The sequence below is a fragment of the Pseudochaenichthys georgianus genome, chromosome 19 (assembly GCF_902827115.2).
Source record: "Pseudochaenichthys georgianus chromosome 19, fPseGeo1.2, whole genome shotgun sequence".
Classification (NCBI taxonomy): Eukaryota; Metazoa; Chordata; class Actinopteri; order Perciformes; family Channichthyidae; genus Pseudochaenichthys; species Pseudochaenichthys georgianus.
In genome coordinates, this window is record NC_047521.1 from 12,449,866 (window position 1) to 12,462,431 (window position 12,566).

Genomic DNA, 12,566 nt, shown 5'->3' on the forward strand with positions numbered 1-12,566 from the left:
AATTGTAAAGTTAGCCTGTTAAGGGGGGTCGTGTTACGTAGACTGGAGCTGGGGCGGTAAGCACTGTGGTTGGCTGTGATACACAGCAGCTCCACAGTTCTGTCATTGTATGAGAGGTTTAAAGACTTCTGCCAAGAAGGAAGGATGATTTAGAGACAGTAGTAGTGCTAGGCCAATCCGCTGGGTTGTCCACACGTCTTTGCTCAAAGGTGTATAGTGTCTTCTAAAATGGCATTAAAAGGTCAGAGCGCATTCCGACAGACTGTTGAGCCTTTGAAAAACAGCCGCACAAAGTTAAGCTTTTGAGTAAAAGGTCCCTGGCAGATGTGCCTCCAAATCTCCCGCCACCCTTTAACTGTCACATAATGGCTACGGTGATGTATTGCGTCCCTTGCCCTGCAACCAACTGTTACCTATTGCTTTACAGAAACAAAAGACCCCCCTTGTTTTTAATATACCACTCCTTTACTTGTGAAAAATATGGCAGTTCTTATTTACAAGCCCTCCACTTATTCCACACAACTGCCAGCAGGTAAAACTCAAACACTCAGTAAACACAGTATACACAGAAAGGGAAAAGTAAGGGCATGGTAAAAAAAAAAAAGATATGGGGGGATGCAGGGAAAACTGCCCCCTTTAACGCAACAATTAATCAATTAGTTGGAGGGAATCAATACTCCCAGCTTGGCAGGCTGACAGCACTCAGGTGTAATTAAAATTGTAACTATTGACAAGTCAAGATGGATGGAGCACTTCCTGCCTGTTCTGCTCAGCTCTGAGAGTGATTATCTTTGTCGACTAGTACACGTAGGGGACACAAATGTGAAGGTGTAGCTGTTTGTGTTACCGAGCGCTGCCATCTTGGAACGTGTGCAAGGCTACCTATTAGTGAGCTTGAGTCGAGGTCAAGAGCGAGTTATGCTCAAAGCCCTGCGCCATAACGTCCATCTCACTCCGTCACCTTCCATTATCATCGGGTCCTTCCCATTAAGTACACTGTTTAGGAGGCATGGCTATGTGTGAAGTGCATCCACGCAAATGATTATCAAGATGTTAATTGAACAATTCTGAATTGCTCAAGTGTTAAGCACTTGAGCTGATGTCTTTTTCAAAATGTGGTCAATGGTCATACACCTCTCAGATTCATAGATAAGCATTTTGATAAGCAGGTTATATTCAAACCTAATTCTAGCGGAGATAAGGGACGTGGCTAAGGAAGAAATCAGCAACAGACACTTCAAAGTATCTAACAACGCCTTTGATTATAGTTAATTGGTGATACTGCCATCACCTTCTTTCTTCTCGTTCCGCATCACTCCCTCTCTGTGTGTGGCACTCCATCTGCTAACAAAAAGATAATTTCAACAGTGCTTGGTGTTTACATGGTGTTTGGCAGGAGTCAAAAGGAACTCTTCAAAAACAATATCACAGGCGTCCATGATCAATGTGCGAATACCAGCAGAGCACATTTTCTTTTTCGAAGATGTGAGACGCGTTCCATCGAGGGAATCGAGCCTCAAATCTCTCAAGACTGGCCCTTGAGCGTCAAATAAGGACAAAAGAGGGAAATAAGAACATGCTTCAGAAATTCAAATGAGTACAGTTTTCAAAGCAACGTCAGGGATCAGTCATTTGGTGTATTTTTAAAAGAGGAGAACATATTGGCCTCGCATAGTTGAGGCACAAAGAAGACATCTCATTATTACATTCTCCCTTTTTGTAGCTCTGATTCAGCGCAAAGTTTATTTTTTGGATAATTATACAAAGACACAGAATGGCAGAAAAACAGATGTATCATTTACTGTATCCTTCTTTAAAAAGTTTGAGAAAAGAAAGCCAGTAATTGGCAGTCCTATGAAAAATAAGAGTGACTCATGCACCATCTTCTTTACTGACAGGTGCACAAATGGGTTGGGAAAATTGAACGTTCCACTAAAAATACTCCTTACAGTTTTCAACATAACGGATTCTGATGCCCGGTCTCTTCCATTACAACTAACATTCTAGTTTCATTTAATGCTCCGTGTGCTTCCACTTAGACATTCATCCTCATGCCCTTTCTTTCTCTTCATCTTCAATCAATCTGCTGTTGATCTTTTATCTTCTGGGATTTGAAGAAAATCCATTTGTGAATGTCTTATCAGGGTCCAATGGTGCGGCTAAACCCTAGAACAGACTACATGACTTTTTGTCTTGAAATGGCCTATTCCTGAAATGTTTTAAACATCCACACCATCCTAACGGTAAATCATTCTGCCATTATGCTTATAAAGGTGGGTTTTCAGACATTATGAAATGTGCCTTGATTCTTCTGAGAGCAGTTTGATTATATTGTAGCCAAAACAAAGGTCATGGGGGAAAGGATGGAGGCAATGGACTTGAGCAAAGTGACTGTCTTTGGAGTTGTTCACATCTCAGCAGTCTGCCTCACCTGAGGGATTAGAGAGAAAGCCTTCTAAATCAAAATGTTAAGGCGCCGCCATGCCTAAATATATTCAAATGTCATTAGACGATTAAATCTAAAACAAAGCTTCTGAAAATAGAAAGCCTATTCAAACCTAAATGAATAAACAGTCATTCCTTATATAATGTGTGATTTAAACCTCATAACTGCTAGGTTATCCACTGAATGCATCTGGAAGAAGAAAAAGTCTCATGTTCTAATAGTTCTCTTCGTTCCGAGGTTATTATTATGTAAAGCTTAAAATGGGTTCTCTCATCAAATCAAAGCACCCTACAAATCAAAGTTAAGGCCATTACAATCTTATTCCACCCTTTCAAATGGCAACAGCTGTTTCCCTTGGTCAAAATTGCAGCGTAATTGCACATGGTAGCATATGGTTATGGCTGATTAATCCAACTGGGGGTGAAGGCCCCATTATTCCTGCATGGGATGGGTAGGCAGTGGATCCAAGTACTGGATGGATGGGTAATGGAATGGCACAAAAAGGGAATGGGCCTTTGATGAGCTGTCTGTTAAAGACGGCGCGATTGTCAGAATCGATCAGGCTCTATACCATCCCTAACTTATCCCTTAAATTGATTTGCTTGTCATCCGGCTTCTTTAAGGGAGAATAATACCGGTGATATCAAAGTAGGAAAGAGGAGCAGTTAAGGATAAATCCATTTTCATTCACAAAATATATGGCTTTGGGCATTTGCTTTAACGCCCTTTTGTGAACTCCATGAACTACAGTTTCAGGTTGTTTTTTTTGTTTACCGTCGTTTTGTTCATCCTGCACTTTAGGGGGGGAATTGTATAGTCCCATGGGAGTCGGTCTGTGGTCGAAAGTCAGGGCATGATGATAGCTAAAGGACTGCTCACTGGCCACTTGTACACACCCAATAGCACACACCATCCTATATATGCATACAAATTCAACATGCAACCACACACACTCACAAAAACATCTCCCCCAGGGAACAGCAATTACAGGGTTCAGAGGTGGTTCCCAAGCCCCCGGCCAAACTGAGTGCATTTCTATTACAAACACACAAGGATCTGCATGAGTGAGTCAGGTTTGGGGGCCTCTTGAAGCTAGTGTCACGCTAAAGGTCCGCGCTTATTTCCATCTAGCTGGATGAGGGATGATGCTGGTAAACAAGCCTTGACTCCAACTCCCCCTGCCTTCCCCTGCATGCATAATGGCCCTCTTAAAAAGCGAGAGAAAAGTTCAAGTCCATAATCACATCCGTACCTCTGGCTTATTATTTTTGTAGGGGTCATTTTGGAGCCCACTTTGAAGGACATGTGCAGCAGGAGCAAACCACTCTCACGACTTGGCACTGTGAAACTGATGTGGGGTGTAAAGGTGCAGAAGGCCTCCAGGTGCTAATTTAAGAGTGCAGAATTGTGAGTTAGCTTGGCTCAGCAAATATGGAAACACAGGATAAGCTTTCACCACAGTGGTATTAAAACGAGATGAAATGCCCTACCGTAAAACCTTCAATCTACTGTTGGCACAAAATCTTGTTGAGGCCAACGGTTTATTGTAGAGCATACATGGTGCATTTAAAGCAGCAGCGGCAGCTTCAAAGGAACAATGCTGTAGTGCTGAAAAGCTAAAAGTGCACTACAAATGTAAGGTAGCAGTGTTCTCATTGCTGATCATCAAAGGTAAAGAGGCACCACCTGTATACAAAGGAGCAAAAGCACAACCTCAGTAGCTGTAAGACCTACACATAACACAGGCCAAACATATTAATTCCTCTGCAAGAAATCTGGCTTGCCCTAGTGCACAGTATAATGATCAAATATGTTTAAGACTTAGTCAAAAAGAAAAAAGAAAAGGAATCAACAGTATAATACACTGCAGTCAGAGCCCCAATTAGGATGGCTGAACAATCATCATAAGCCCGTCACTACTAAAGACAGAAGGGAGACACATAGTACCTCTGTGCTTATTGCAGAGTCCAAATTGTTTTTCAGTCAAACGTTGACCACTGTCCATCTGAGTGTATGGTGAGAATTCCCAGCTGGCCTGGATGGCCTCTTTTCCCAGTCCGTAAACAGTGTGAACAAAACTCAAATTAATAACAATGCAATGACACAAAGGACATCCCTGGCAAAAACCAACCAGACTCCTTTTGTGCCATGTTCCAGACAGTGGGTAAGTTGGCAGGGGCTTAAATAGAAACTATTTCTGAATGAGGCTGCTAGATTTTCGCATTAGTCCAACAATTCTTGGTCTGGGCAGCACAATGCTTAGATGAAAGGGGACAAACATAAATCTTTTTTGTTTTAATCCAATAGTCATTTTAAGGGTTAAATAACTGCAGTTTTGAAGCAAAAGACTGGCTTACATTTTTGTATTTAAGCTCTTAGTATATGTACTCAATGAGACGAGAGATAAATGATAAGCTGTTTGCATGCCAATGAAGGAAATGAGAAGCAAATGCGGTCACTGAACAGATAGTTTCAAAATGGCATTGATTGTGCCTTGTCATGATACTTTGAAACATCGTCTACAGTAGCAAGGCGTTCCTGGTGGCACCATTTTATGTAATGGCGCCAAAGTGACGATGATCGTTTTGTGCTAATGAGGCATCTTGGCACGAATGCTTCATGGACCAGTGAGCCATAAAACACAGAAATCCATGAATGTGAAGGCTTCTTGAACAGAATAAAGTTGGGGTAGCTCTAAAGGTGCAATGAGGACACTGGGTGTTTCTCAATGTCGAGTAAAGCTGCTCCAGAGCCACTATTTCAAGCGTACTACGTCATCGAGTGCCGCCGAAGTACTGTTCCAATGTCCAGCATACTTGGAACTCTACCGAGCCCAGCGTACTTCGTTTGGATACATTTCGAGGTTGCACATGTGTAGACTCCGCGGTCTTAAAATCCCCACAATGCTTTGCGCACGGACCAATTTCCCCAAATCTGTGGCGGAAAATGTAAGGCGGGGCTTCTCATGTGATGCACACCTGCACACTTGCTAGCCTGTTCCACTCTTTTCCGAATGCCCGGAAGTATTCTTGCCTCGCTTCTGAAGCAAGACGCTCGGCAGACATGTGCTACCAAGCAAGCGTACTCACGATTGAGAAACACTCACTGTCACATATATTCATTATCATGATGAACAGAGGAATATTTTAATCCCAAAAAAATGATGCTGTTATCCACCCAGTGAAGAACACAAAGTTATTTTCCTGGTGGTTTCCAGGGGGTTTTCAACACAGCAATCAGTATTATAATAAAACCTGTATAATGTGTATTGACTATTATGAGTATACAGGAGAAGGAATTTCAGAAAAGTGCAGAGTTAGGTGGGAATAGGTGGGAAGTCCACTGACGGGGTCTTCCAGATTCATTCAAATCATCCCAAGGTTTTGCGTTCAGCCACAGGCTTTCTTAATAATATATATCAGCACTGTTGTTAAATATTATTTATAAGGAATGTACCATGTATGTTCAGTTAGGTATCTAAATAAGAATGTCACGAATAACTGTCACTTTGTCACCATTCTTAAGTTGTAACTCTTTTATAATGCATTCTCTCTTAAACCGAGCATAATCTATATTGAGTTTCTTTGTATTTCTGTTGGGCAGAACTTTAATATGTATGCCACTAGCGATCACCCTATTTTCTTTTTTTAAAGTGCAAGTGTAGAGATGTAAGAACACTGAAAAAGTCCCACTTAGAAATACTCTTAAACTCTTCGATTGACTGATATTGGGGAACTGGGCCAGAATCGATGAAAAGAGCCCCATTTGCAGATGCTCTGAAAGTGCTTTCAAGAGAGGAAAAAGTATGTCAGTTACACCTCTCTCTATTACTTGCCAGTAGCAGAGACCTTGGGTGGGAAACTAAGTTTTATTGAACGTAGCATAGTGAAACACTAGACATCCCTCGGAGAGATCTATCACAAGACTTTGACCATGAGATTTCTGGCCAGCCCTGAATACTTAAAGCAATATGTTGTGACCTTTGCCAAAGTGCTGGTTGCAGGGATCTAGGATAGCCTTGTCTTTTTTTTCTTTCAAATAATTTTACAAAGCACATCTGCTACAAGGAAACAGATATCCCCAGTCTGTCAATTAAGATGAGTGATAAATCAGGGCGTTTGTAGTCTGGAGACATTGTGACAATCCCACTGTCACCATCATTCACACAACAAGCTCAATCAGTTTATTTGTATATTTCTTACCTTACTTTAGCACAATCTATCACGTTCAAATAAACCCACTAAAAACATGATCCTGCTGCTGAATGAAAGGATGACTAATATCAAAGACCAAATGTGCCTTTGTTCAAGACTCTTCATTGTAAGTGTCCCTTTATCTGAATACATTGTATGTTGTCTGTGTTATAGCCTCATGGAATTGGCTTCTCAGGGTGTCAAGTATACACATGGCCACGCAAACACAATGTCTTGACGACTCAAGTGTCTGACCATTCAGTGAAGAAGTGGATTAATCTCAAGGAAACTAAAGATGAATGTCCAGGATTTACAAAAGTCTTAAAGGTCCCATGTCATGCTTTTCCGGTTATTACCCGTCCCCTTGTGTGTTATGTAGCTTTTTCTGCATGTGAACGGTCTGCAGAGTCACAAACCCTCAAAGTACACCCTGTAGCGAGTACAACTCTAACACAGAAAATACCTGTATATGCTGCCCCAGAACGCCTCGTTGGAGATTTCTCTTTTTCCATTGTTTTCTTCCTGGGTACAGTGACGTGCCCATACCCAAATGGACCAATCCGTGGAGCCGTTACGTCCGCGGAGCCGTTAGGGTAAGTCCGTGGATTGGTCCAAATGGACCAAACCGCGGACTTCCTCACACACACACACTCAATCTTTTCTCAGCTGCAGCTCCGCCACATTTCTCCTCCCTGAGACGGCGGGACGCGGCGAGGCTGTGAGTCGCAAACTCCCAGCCAGGCTGCGTGTGTGTGTGTGTGTGTGTGTGTGTGTGTGTGTGTGTGTGTGTGTGTGTGTGTGTGTGTGTGTGTGTGTGTGTGTGTGTGTGTGTGTGTGTGTGTGTGTGTGTGTGTGTGTGTGTGTGTGTGTGTGTGTGTGTGTGTGTGTGTGTGTGTGAGTGATCGGGCTGGTTTCGGCTGGGTTTTGCTGTGTCTCGCTGTCTCGCAGACGGCCACTAGCTCATAGGGAGGGGGGGCAGGAGCTCCAACAAGCCGTTTAGGACAGAGAGTGAATACACATACTATACAGAGATGCTGTATGAGAAACCAATGTGATTTTGGAACATTGAACAGTATAAATCTATTCTAGTAGACCTCAACAATGGAATTATGATCAATAGAAATGGCCATGACATGGGCCCTTTAATATTAATAAATGTTACTACAGCTTCCACCTCTTCATCCGAGAGCCATCTAGTAGCTCTCAGAACATTTCTGCTGTACTTCTATGATTATGTGCCTACTTTGTTGCCTGGGATAAGAATGCATCCAATTTTATTTCCTTCAGAAGCAGTCAAGAGGTGCTCACAAACTGCATGCATTTCATTCCGACCACACAATTTCAATCCAATCTTCTAACAGATGTAAAATGGAGATGACATCCTTGACTGCTATTACTGTGTCAAGGACCATGTCCAATACAGTAGGCTAAAAACAGAGCAGCCCTCTAAACATCTTCTGCGTTTGCATCCTTGCCAGACAACAGCCATGAAATAGCTCATTCTAATGCAGGCAGTTTCCCAGCAGCCCCCCCCCCCACACACACACACTCTGTTAAAACTATCCTTATGGATGTTAATCTGAGTGCGACGCCTTTGACAGAATGAAGTTCTCAACTCCCTCTAAAGCTCCTAAAGTCGAGCTGTAGCTAGTCAGACTAATCTGCAGACGTGGAGTGATGCAGAAGTATGTATGCCGAACATGACATTCCAATAGGCCCCCCCCCCCTCCCGCTGTTCCGAGTTCCAAAATAGACGTGTAAGAAACGACAAAAGCAGCAGGCGAGCCCAGCATTGTCTCCGCATGACCTCAGTAAATAAATGGAAGTGAACAGTGGGACAGACCAGACAGTTCCTATAACTGTCACTTTAGTTGAGAGGATGGCCTGTTTTTTTTACATGATATAATGAAGAATGTTCTTACTGTGTGTGTCAGCTACCGAAAATAGTGGGTGTATGTTTTACAAGGCCTTTGTTTGAAATGCAAAACGTTTCACCGTTTTAGAAGAACATCAAACCTACTGACAGACACCGAGTGTACATTAGCCATCAGTCAGGTACTGAAGTATTAACACTAAAACGTTGTTCTTTTTCTTGCTGCTCACAATGATAATGAATGCCAATATACACTGAGGATTATCTCTTTCCGCTTAAAGCAAGACTTCACAGCAATTTGGTCCGGTGAAGGCCGTTCTCCCGTCGTTAAAAAGCCGTTTCAGTGGGCTGGTCATTAAAATGTGGCAAGCAGTGGCTGACATGTCCATCCAGAGGCATGCTGCTTGCCTCATCATGTTCTTTAATCATCGCATGGGAAGAGAGCGGCCCACACGGGGGTCACTTTCAACGAGCCGTGCTCCGAAACGGACACTCAGACGGTTCGGGATGCAATTAGAGTCCAATTAAATCCTACATGTCCTGACCCAGGAGCGACTATGTAATGAAATCCGAGGGCCACTGCTGGATAGCCCGAACAGAAAGAGAATGAGTGACTGGCAGTCAAGGCCTGTCATGGCACTACAGTAAATAATGTGTTCTTATTTCACTTGAATGGTTAAAAAGGCATAAAGAGGGAAAGAGAGAGGAGTGGGAACAAGCATCCAACATCAGATAATGACAGCAGGGAGAGATACAGTTATAGAAAGAGAGGAAGCAACAATGTCAGGACTCTTAATCCCTAGGACACACAAGTTATCAATCTCCTGTAAATGTCAGGCACTAGGATATGCCCTCATGAATGATGGATATCTGCCTTGTTTTGTTTTTTTCATCTTCTCTACATTGTGTTATTGAGTGAGCGCCATCGAGGGCTTAGAGTCTATCTTCAGATGAAATACTCCCTCCTTACAGTGGCAGCAATACCTGAATCCCAATTACCCCTGTGGAGAGTGTGCAGTGGGGGAAAGCAAAGAGCAATAGTGCTATTGTTTAAGTTGTGTCACCATGGAAAAGACCACCTCCTGTAATAAAGCCTTAAGGATTACAGGGAGGAGAGAACAACCTTCGATCCATGTCATTCTGCAATTGTTTTACAATGCTTTTCCTAAGAATTGAGTGGGGTGGCGATTAAGATTTACTTTGCTGAGGACACTCTGGAGCAACCTCAGGGACCCATGGTGGTGAAAACAGACCCAACACTGGCCTATCTGCATGGTAACAACAACAACACATTCATTCATTCATTCCCCAAGGCAACTGTTTTATTCTGTTTAAAAAGCAAACAATTAATGATATAATCATTTGGAAAGGAACTGTCTCCTGTACAAATTTAAAACTAACCAACTCTACAGGGACAGAATAATGTGGTGAGGGCCTGAGGTTACTAAAGACTCACACTCCAGGTCTTCACAGGAATATCACAGGGATCTTGTGGGATTATTGTGTGGAGAATCTGAGTTGTATTCCAACTAAAGCAACTACTCATATAAAAACCCTACAAAAAGCAGCCACCTGATTCCAGTCCCTGCATGCCACACTTGGCTGTGGCTCGCCTCGTGCTCAAGGGAAACGGGCTGCATAATTCTCAAAGAGAAAACCAATTCATTTCAAACATGTAATGCTCTGAGTGCACGTGCCTGCACCAGTTGCTGCATATCAATATGGATCTGTTTATTTCAGGCACAAAGTTTAATTTCTGAGGGAGTCGGCTGATTAATTAATTAGTACTTATTAATCAGATTAACATTTGTGTTAACAGCTGCTCTTCTAATGACATATTCATTGCATTATGTTCAAACTAGAAAATGCAGTCATGGTTTATACAAATCTTGACAGCTGGAAAGAAATACTGGTTCTTCATAATAAACTGTTAAACACTGGAGAGCCTCACAATAATCATATTATAGCCTATTTGATACCTCAAGTATGATCTGAACTTTGGTGAAGTTATGGGGAACAAATGTGGAAAAGTGTCAATGACATGTTTAATCAAGGAAATTACAGTGGTAATGGATTTCTTGTGTGTACGTGTGTCATTAAGAGGGACTGTGTGTCACAGTGAGGTGTCGCCTAATGAGGAAATTACAGGCTACATGCAAAAGGCTAAGCATAATGAACACATCACAGACCCGGTACCGCCACAAATGGAAACGCCAACATCCAACATAGCAGGGAAGCTACACACTAATGGGCCCGTGTGATGACTAACCAACACCGTGTCCCTCTTACCTTGAGCTTGTGTGGAGTGGATGATTAAGGAGGAAAATAAAATCCATGTGGCGCGCCACATCGATCTGCTCCAGGAGTCCTCAAACATTGTCCTAAACCGGGCAGAATGGACAACAAGTGCCCCGTGTGCTTCTGTGTCCGTGTCCCGGTGTGGTTCCGCTGCTGTCCACCTAACGCCGCGTCTCCGTGCGGGAACCTGCCGGCACTGGATCTGGGGAAAGCGCACCGATCTGGGAGCGCAAAACCGAGCCTCTGTTCCTGCAGCCTGTAGTGACCGGAGAAATTCGTTTTTACAGTTATAATGTGCTCTTGTTCCACAGACTCCGTAGGATAGAGAGAGATTGTCCTAGAAGTAGCAACGCAGCCAGTTGGTTTCTTTGAAGTATTGGATGCAACTCAGTCAGATGAATCCAGGTTAGTCCATTGCTCGCTGCACCTGTAACAAGGCAGGATCATACTTTTTCACTGACTCTTCGTGCGTCCTGAGGGTTATCTTCCTTTCCTGAGTCTTACTTCAAACTTCACCCGTTGCTGCCGGCACCCCGGGTGGTTCCAGTTTTTCCCCTCTCAAAAAAAAAAAAGACAGACTTTTCCTCGAATCCTGTTCACAGCGCGCCGTCAAGGTCGGCGTTTCAGTTTGACAGACTGGAGGAGAAGTTCATCAGCGAGGAGAGCAAAGAAAGAGAGCAGAAGGGGGAAGGAGAGCGCACGCTGTCATGGTCGGAGCCTGCCGCGGAGGAGAGCCCGGCTGCCGGTGTGCGTCGGATGAGGACGAGTCCCGGGTTCTTTATGAGGAAACATTAGGATCTGACGTGCAGTCAGCGCAGCGCAGGTTGCCACCAAGCGGCCAGGCGCAAAAACACACTGTTACAACACTAGGCTTTCACATGAGAGGGATTTGTATTGCTTTCCACGCCACAAAAAAAGGTTGAATGAATATAGTCATTTGTTTAAGTGATTTAAGGAACGCCTGCTTGTGTTGCCAGAGTAGGGTGCCTGCCTGAAGGGACATCATTGTAATACTTCTGTTGGGATTTACTATGTGTCGGAGTTCATTTATCTTCTAGTATTTTAAATGTCTTATTGCATCATTAACATTATTTATATGTTGGCTACCTTTTAATCCAGTGATGGTTCTGTAGGTTAGTGCAGCACACCTTCTTTTCTTTCTCTTTTTTTTAAGGATGGAAGGAACATTACATGCATGGGCATGGCTGTGCTAAGTCTATACAAAAGCCAGGACTGAAACTGCTGCATGTTATCTCATCTGTGTTGGAGAGGAAGGAGGACAAGGAGAAGGGGTAAATGAATGAGTGCAGGACAGAAGGAGGAAGAGTGGAGAGAGAGAAAGGAGGGAGGGTGATAGAGAGTGACTGAGCAAATACTGTTGCCAAAATGACAGTATCAGTAAAGTGGAGGCTGAGGGAGAGAATGAGAGAGCACGACAGAGCAAATGTTCCTGTCTTGAAAATGACAGTGCCTTATAGGAGAAAGCAGGAGTGCTTTTTTGTTCGTTTTTTTGCGAATAGCGAGCCGCATTAAAGCCACCACAGGGCAGTAATAGCTTCTGTTGTTTCTCAGCATGATTCTCTGGATCCTGTTAGCTTTCTCCCTCTCATCCCCAAAATGTGATACCTTGCACAAAATGTAATAATAAGGAGAGTTAACATCAGGGGAACCAAGACGGAGTGCTTCCTCGGCCACCCTCAGGGCTGCTTAGGGACCCCATTATGATTTTTCAAAGTACATACTGTGACTAAACTCA

General features: G+C 43.3%; 1 protein-coding gene across 1 annotated transcript in view; it reads right to left on the reverse strand.

Moving 5' to 3' along the window:
• Positions 1 to 11,524, reverse strand: part of sdk2b (sidekick cell adhesion molecule 2b) — a 313,948-nt gene extending 302,424 nt beyond the window's left edge. The window contains 1 exon segment of the mRNA XM_034107489.1: positions 10,802 to 11,524. Coding sequence (XP_033963380.1) covers positions 10,802 to 10,889 — 88 coding nt within the window. The 5' untranslated portion in view covers positions 10,890 to 11,524.
• Positions 11,525 to 12,566: the final 1,042 nt, after the last annotated feature.